General features: G+C 34.9%; 1 protein-coding gene across 1 annotated transcript; it reads right to left on the reverse strand.

Moving 5' to 3' along the window:
• Window positions 1–4,802: 4,802 nt before the first annotated feature.
• Window positions 4,803–6,407, reverse strand: LOC121855571. Its single transcript, XM_042350576.1, has 3 exons — window positions 6,252–6,407; window positions 5,721–5,978; window positions 4,803–5,045 (listed from the first exon to the last, which is right to left on the reverse strand). The coding sequence occupies exons 1-3, from the start codon at window positions 6,390–6,392 to the stop codon at window positions 5,016–5,018; spliced, it is 429 nt and encodes a 142-aa protein (XP_042206510.1). The 5' UTR covers window positions 6,393–6,407; the 3' UTR covers window positions 4,803–5,015.
• Window positions 6,408–9,260: the final 2,853 nt, after the last annotated feature.

Here is a 9,260-nt window from a genome sequence, read left to right on the forward strand (position 1 = left end):
GCGCAACCCACTCGCCGCTTACACAACAATGGGGATGGTGGAGATGGGGAGGTTGGATCCCAAAAATGGCGAGCGAGAGACCACAACCGCCTCCAAAGTAAAGGGTAACACACACACGGAAAAGTGAGCATACACCGTAGTTCAGTAGGTACAGAGATGAATATATATATATATATATATATATATATATATATATATATATATATATATATATATATATATATATATATATATAATATAAGAAATCAAAACTATGGTAAAAAATATAAGTAATAATATATTCTCCACAAGCCTTAAAATTGTCCATTTGGTTCATAGATAAGGTCTAAAATTTTATCCATATTCATTAACATTTAGAGTCAATCCATTTGCATATTATACTGTATGTAGGACTGAATTTTCTTGTCACCATGATACAGTCTTAATATACACAACACATTATATTGGGTATATTCAATGTATATAGGTACAAAGCAAGTGGGCGTAAGCAAACAGCTGAAACAGACCGAAAATCATTTTCTCCAGATGAATCTCTTCTACCACATTGGGACGAACTCCTTCCTGACGTAAGAACACAACTGCTAGTCGCATTGCCTTATAGTGACATTAATGGACAAAGAAGCTGCTAGAAGCACCAAAAAGAGAATGGAGAAGACAGGCCAGCATATTTGGAAGCAATTATATCATGGAATGTTGAGAAATTGGTTAAAGGACTTGTATTTGATACTACTGCTTCAATACAGGATTACATCGTGAGCATTCCGCATTGAAGATGAACTGGAACAGGAACACTTTTAGATAGCATGCAGACACCATGTGCGAAATTATGCTAGCGATGTCTTCAGTTTGATCTGGGTCAACTAGAATCCTGAGACTATTCTGTTAAGCGCTCAAAAGCAGTGGAGGCCATTTAATCAATGACATTCCAGCACCAGAAAGCATGTTTGAGGACCCAATGCTTCAAATTCTAAGGAAGAGTTGCTGAATATTTGCAGTAGCCCTGCAGGATAATCAGCCACGAGATGATTATAGGAGTTTCAGAACTAGCTCTTTGTTTCTTGGTGGACTGCCAAGTAGTAAGGTTTCCTTTCGAGTTCCTGGTCCTACACACCATGCAGATGGATGGCAAAAGAATCTATGCCTCAAAATCCTATCTGTTCAAACATCAATTCATTATCAACACGGAAGAAAACAATATCACAGACTTTGTGACTTTGTGAGAGCATAATATGTAAGATTCTGGCATGAAGCACCAATGGCTGTTGGAGCTCCATTCAATGTTTGCAGCCTAATGAAGGTTTAAAGGAATATCCTCATGAAAGTTGCACACACAGCACAAGCAAAATTAGCCGACATCTCTGGTATCCTAATCAGAACATCTTATCGGTCATAACTTAATTGATGACAGGATCGATACGAAACCAAGAAGAATATGGTACAAAACTTCCATGCCCAAAGAAACAGGACTTTTCAAGGCGTATTGTCCTATCTGATGAAACTCCTATCAGTAATGGCCTCATTTTTACTGAGCGTACATTAGAATATTTTGATGTTCTTACACCAGATGGCAAAAGAAAAGCCTTACTTCCGATAAGGATCCCAAAACATGGAAAGACGATGAAGTGTTTATCACAATGAGAGATCTGCGATAAATATGAAGATAATGAATGACAGCGCAGAGAGGGCAATTGCTCTCAAAGAGCGTTATAATCTATAACGCAAAATGAGGACCAAAAAGCAATACCTTTTACAGGTTGTTGCAGCTCATCGCAGAAGTTACCAACATGGCAAAGCTACTATGATGAGGATACAAATAAAGAATGTATTATTGGTGTTCTGAGTTATTTGAATTTTTTGTAATTTAGTAAAACTTATAAATTTTTGAATAAAAGACAATTAAATTTTATAATGTGTTTAACTAGCTCCAAAAATCCTTTTACGTACTAAATGGAAAAAAAGGACATTGATTGACCTCTAAATATACTTAAATGATCCAATTTTTCTGGGATGCATTTGTACCTAATGAGCCAAAAATAAAACCTTGTGGAAAAGTATATACAAATATAATATTTGGACCACCATATATATATATATATATATATATATATATATATATATATATATATATATATATATATATATATATATATATATATATATATATATATATATATATATATATAACCACAAGGAAGAAAAAACAGTTCCTCTATACCTGAATACAATTTTATAGAGATATAACATATATATATATATATATATATATATATATATATATATATATATATATATATATATATATATATATATAGGATTCGAACCCAACGAGCTAACTACCACAGGTCCCAGGATGCTAAGCAGTCCTAGACTTTGTTATATTTCACACTAAACATTCAACCAGCTTATGGCGCATGAGACCTCTAATAGGGACTACCATATATATATATATATATATATATATATATATATATATATATATATATATATATATATATATATATATATATATATATATATATATATATATATATATATAAATATATATATATATATATATATATATAAATATATATATATATATATATATATATATATAAGGAGTAAGGTTTACCCTTCCAGCCAAAATCTTGATATCACTGATTTTGTTTAACATGTCAATATACCGAACTACTACTATATACAGTACTTCTGAGAATGCTGTTTAAGGATCTGCTGTCTGCAATTTGATACTTGTATACAGTAATTACTTGTCCAAATGACATCAAAAAATTTAAATTACCTTTCAAACGCAAATTACTCGTTGCTTATGGTTTTCAAAGGGTTGGCTGATTTAAACCAATGGTTGAAACCAAACAAAAAAAATGTTTTTTAATATTTGCTTTTTTGCTTGGTTTTAATTAGTTTTCTTTGGAAAAGCATATGACACGTGTTATGTGGGAGGCATTACAAGTGTATGGGGTGGGAAGAAGACTATCATATGCAGTAAAAGCTGGGCAACAGTAAGAGTAAATGGGACAGAAAGTGAAACGTTTTAAATAAATGTGGGTGTTAGAAAGGGATGTGTTATGTCTCCATGATTGTTCATATATACATTGATGTGAACTATTATACACTGGTGAAATTTAAAATAATAAGCTTTCTTACAGGTCTGCACACACCTCACATCCTGATTATAAAGGAGCCAAGTTGCCACTGTTCAGTATAACTGGTGACTGCTTCTGTTTATGGTTGGTCTCTGAGCCTCTAGACTCTAATGTGTTCAGATGATGTATTACTGTATATAGGTCCTGGGGAACCAAGTTGACACTGACCGTCTCCCTCTCTCTCTCCCTCTCTCCTTCTCTCTCTCTCCTTCTCTCTCTCTCCAACTGTACTTAAATGAATTCTTTAAGACTTTCAACTGTAAAAGGAAAATAGTTTTTTCATGCATTAATATGAACTTATTTTTTGCCTTTAAACATGTAGGAGGAGACTGGATGACTGATCAAGGCTTATGTTTGGCCTTTGTACAGTGAGTTTTTGAGATGAAAAAGACTATAAATGATTGCTAAATCATCCTGAATGTAATGCTTATGATTAATAGCATATTAAAGAGTTATTAAAAGGGCTAAAAGTACCTCAAGCTTATTAAAACCAACATAATGGCATAATATTTTTTTTAAAGAAAAACCAATGGTCTTTGCCAACCATGACTTTTGGTAACCTATTAATAAAGATGTAAAATAAGAAGCATTAATTTGTTTTTCATTTTTGTTAACCTAATTATACAGCTATAAAAGTCTCATAAGGTGAAGTGAGCTGAGGTGAAGATACTTGAGGTGGAGCTGAGTGGGGTGGATATACTACATGATCCTTAAAAACACTACAGTACAAGGCTCACAAAAACAGGACAGGACAGTATATATATTCCCACCAGAGGCTAGGAGTTTACTGACCTTGGGAAACATTAATATAAAAATTGGGAGCTTTTGTCCTTCTTTGCACCTTAACTGGGGTGTTTTGTCCAGCACCCATACATCCAACCACTGACATAATAAATATGTACATTTGATGGTACACAAAATTTTCATGACTGGGTATAAGTTATATTTTCCTATACTTGAATGTTCAAAGATGAAAAAAAACTTTAATTGCCGCCTATGCTCTTTCAAATGATGCTTGTGCAATTATTGAACATGTCAAATAAACTGATAACATGTTCAATAAACTGTATTGCATGAAGAGCTGTTGCTGGTAGTTCACCTAATGTGCTATGGGATAAAATTCCAATAGCAAAAATTCTGGAGAGGATTTGTGTAGCCAGATTTACTCTCATGTCTGAGAAACCCTGATGGTAAAAGTGCTGAGCTCAAGTGTATTAAAATAACGTTGTAAAAAGTTACATAATTTCTTTTTACTGTAAAATATACATCAAATATAAACCATCTATGTTATACAGTATAGTTGTCTAATGGTAGATCCTACTGCCACCACAAAAATTGTGACCAAGTCCCAGATTGCTGACCTGACTTTCTGCCTCATTTACACACGATTGCAGGGTCCCAATTATATCTTGTACTGTCGACAACACATCATATATAATGTATGTCGTTTCTCACTCTTGATATATTTTTTATTTTTGTATTATTTATGGTTTTTATTTATTATTATTGCTATTATTTTATTTGTTAGAATTTTCATTATTTTTTATTCATTATTAATTATTATTATATTTTCGCCCCCCAGGCCCTGATGTGGGTCAGTGGCCTGTGCCCAGATGGGCTAATACTTGTAAAAAATATTAATATAGTATCAATAAACGCTTAAAGTTAAATACTTTTATTGTTTTATATATATATGTTCATTTTCCTAAGAAAACATACATGTAACACTGCAATAATTAAGGATAATTGAAATATACTCAAAATTTTCTTTCTAGACAAGGGCGTAGAGTTTGGTGGGCTTCTGAAGGCTGAAAAGGGTTCCCATGTCTTCTGGCGTTTGAAGGCGCCTCGAGAATTCCTCTACCGTCTGAATTAAGGAGTGGGTCGTGAGCCACAGTCCACCTGAAACACAACAGCATTAGAGTCACATTAATAAGAAGGTGACACGCAGGAACCTTTAGTGTTCATACGAATGGACCCAAGTATTAAACTTACGACAAAGCACAAAGGCGACATAGAGATTATACCCAATCTTTCTTCCTTAAATACAAACTTACACGTTCGTTAGGCACCAGATGGAGCACAATGTTAACATAAATAGTATTTTTTGAATGTCAGTTTTGTGCCCTAATTTTTCATAAGTGACCGTATCTATGGATCCTGTCAGAAAGTATATCCTATAAGTTTAATCTAATTTTGTACATATTCTCCACAATAAAAATTACTGTGAATAATTGATGATTTTCACAAAGACGTACTTAAAATATATAATATTATGTATTATAGCCAAGAGCTCGGCTCGGTTACGGAGCACAAAAAAATAAATATTGAGATATACATACAGTACATAGTTTCTTACAACTGTTTGTAAATAGTGTAATTTAATCATGTGACGAAGTTCTTTTTCATTATGCCCCCTGTCTCTTTTATGTCATCTCTATAGATTAATAAACACAAAAACATGTTTAGTCAGAACAATGTTTAAAAACCACAGATGGATTGTTCGAGCTCAGTCTCCCTTTCGAGTATTCTATATATTCTTAGCATTACTCTCTCTCTCTCTCTTAGTTCCCTTACATTATGGGGCCAGTTGCAGGTCTTGATTGTATCATCCCACAACAGACTGTTACCACACTGCAGCTGCCAGGCGACACCACCATGGTCACATTCGCAGAACATAGAGCAATGGTTTGGATGGGCGAAGAAAAGTGGGTTCTGTCCAGGTGTGAGGGGACAAAGAGAGGCGACTTCATCAGGACACGGGGTGAAGGACTCGACACAGGGTGAGTAGACCGCCAGCAGCACCGCCGTCAGCACCAAGCAATAGGTCCTCATCTGTTGTGTTGCAGATTGTTAACATGTGAATGAGTATGATCAGATGAGAGAAGGATGAATAAGAACTATAGACGGCAAGAGAGACAGACAGAACTATGTAAATACAGTAATAATTTTATGATCAGCTCAAGGTAGACTTTTCTTATACGTTTGCGGGATAATTTTTTTCTATCTTTCTTAATTATACAGCCAGAATAATATATTTCAAAAGGTTAATCTTTGTCACTTTCTGTACATAAAGACTATCAACGTTTATCTGTCTCACATCCATACCTTTGTGTGGTGTATGAGCGTAGAGAGAGGAGTGTACAACAGCGTACGAGGTTCTTCTGGCTGATCCTCCCTCTTCCTGCACTTTATATACCTCCACCACACTTGGGAATCCACACCTGAAACACTCGATAGCAGTTTCATTGTTGCCACATCTTCCTACCAACCACGTGACGGTAAATACGCAGGTATGTCAGTGTTATCTTAGCACTGATGTTAGGCTCCCGCTTAACTATCGATATTATGATATCAACTAACCTAAGTATGTAAGACATGGCTGGTTCTACATGAATTAATTGACCATGAGAATGATGGGACCACCAAAATAAAGGGACCAGAAGAATGATGGGAACATGTGAATATTGGGCCCATGAGCATGAAATGACTGTGAGAATGATGAGACCACCAAAATGAAGGGACCACCAAAATGAAGGGAACAGAAGAATGATGGGACAAGGAAAACCCATCAGACCAAGAGAATCAAGGGTCCACGTTTATTTCGTCATACCTTTTATGGAATCGAAACTCGGTCACCAGGAGCCCAAGAGGTTTACCAGCTAGTAAAAGTAAGTAGGTAGTAGGCAGCTACCAAACAGGGAGGTACTACCGCCTGGGAAGATATTGGAAGCATAATGTGTTGTCTAATGGTAGACCCTGCTGCCATATGTGATGTGACCAAGTCCCAGGTTGCTTATCTGACTTTCTGCCTCATTTACACACAATTGCAGGGTCTCAATTGTTTCTCTTACTATTGACAACACAACATACATACTGTAGAGTACATCGTTTCTCACTCAATTTCAATTTCAATTGTTTATTCCTTGATAGAGGAAGCGGGATCCTAGTGCTGTCACTAGGTACCCCTGTACAATGACACCAGAAGCATCTGGGAAGTGTGACAAGTATATACAGTATAAATATTATAAAGGGGGCTTACTAAAGCCTAAGGAAGGAAGGATATTCCTTTAACACATAATCAATGTTATGTACATAATATCTGGCCAGTATGGGGAGGATCATCGTGTCTCCGTCAGGGGGTTTCTCACTCTTCATTGTATTTTTTTTTCATTTTGTATTTATTTGTGGTTATTATTAGTATTTCATTTTCATTGTTTATTATAATTTTATTTACTTATTTTTATTAATTTTAATATTATTTTTATATATTTTCATTCATTTTTGTTAATTATTATTTATTATTATACCTGTAATTATTTTTATTATTACATTTTCGTCCCCCAGGCCCCGCTGTGGGTTACCGACCTGTTCCCACAGGTATATATATATATATATATATATATATATATATATATATATATATATATATATATATATATATATATATATATATATATATATATATATATATATATATATATGCAAGTAAATCACTGTAGGTGCGCGTGATCTAGGTATATGCTGATAACCACAAGGAAAGAAGAAAACACGAAGTTCCCAAGCGCTTTCGTGTAATTCACATCTTCAGGGGTGAGTACAGACTAAAGAGAAGTACAAAACAAGGTGTATATATACAGAGGAGGGTGAGACCAGGTCCACAATGGTCAGGTATTAGGTAATGACCCTACTAATCTTTAAATAGCACACAACGGTTGGTGGTCAGGTCAGAGGGTAAGGTGACCCAACCTTCTCACCTGGTTACAAATCTTCTTAATTACAAAATTGTCCAGTTTGTACATGCCATTACTCAAATTCATGTTGACGGATTCGGTTGAATGCTTCGGTATGTTTAATGAGACTAGATTCTATGATGTTCCTACTATCAATTGAATTACAAGGTAATATTGAGGAGGCATTATCCCAGTCAATGCAATGCTTGTTATCCCTCAAATGAACAAACAGAGCATTGGATTCCTGGCCTGTCCTAACACTATATTTATGTTGTTTAAGTCTAGTTACCAGATCTTTACCTGTCTGGCCTAAGTAAAACATATTACATTCCTTGCAAGGAACTTTATAAATGCAGCCAATTGTATTGTTGGGGGAGTTCTTGATTAACATTTGTTTTACAGTGCATGAGTTTTTAAATGCCACATTGACGTTCCAGGTTTTTAGTTGTGAAGGAATGTGTGAGAAATTTTTGTGAAATGGTAATATTAAGATATTCTTATGGTCATGGGTGGGCTTGGGATCAGTTCTATAAAAAGTTTTCTTAGTAGTGTTTAGGCATTTGTCTATGAAAGATCTAGGGTATTTAAGGTTTGAGCCAATATTATAGATATATATATATATATATTCCTCATCAATGAATTCCGGACTGCAAATTCTCAAATCACATTCCTTTACAACTAAAAACCTGGAACGTCAATGTGGCATTTAAAATCTCATGCACTGTTAAACAAATGTTAATCAAGAACTCCCCCAACAATACAATTGGCTGCATTTATAAAGTTCCTTGCAAGGAATGTAATATGTTTTACTTAGGCCAGACATGTAAAGATCTTGTAACTAAACTTAAACAACACAAATACAGTGTTAGGACAGGCCAGGAATCCAATGCTCTGTTTGTTCATTTGAGGTATAACAAGCATTGCATTGACTGGGATAATGCCTCCTCAATATTACCTTGTAATTCAATTGATAGTAGGAACATCATAGAATCTAGTCTCATTAAACATATCGAAGCATTCAACCGAATCCGTCAACATGAATTTGAGTAATGGTATGTACAAACTGGTGAGAAGGCTGGGTCATCTTACCCTCTGACCTGACTACCGACTGCTGCGGTGCTTTTTGAAGATTATTAGGGTTGCTACCTAATAACCTGACTATTGTGGACATGATCTCACCTTCCTCTACTGTATAGTGTAACTCCACTTTATGCGGTCAATTGAACCCACGGAGACCGGCATAAAGTGAACAACAGAACATATGGGATTAATTGAAATAGAGACCGGGCCGACCCCCAAACTCCACTTTTTCCCGACACAATATGTACGTTTTAGTAAAAATAACATCTTAACTTTATGATGGTATGCACACACACATAATATA

Source organism: Homarus americanus, unplaced genomic scaffold (assembly GCF_018991925.1).
Source record: "Homarus americanus isolate GMGI-L3 unplaced genomic scaffold, GMGI_Hamer_2.0 scaffold48406, whole genome shotgun sequence".
Lineage (NCBI taxonomy): Eukaryota > Metazoa > Arthropoda > Malacostraca > Decapoda > Nephropidae > Homarus > Homarus americanus.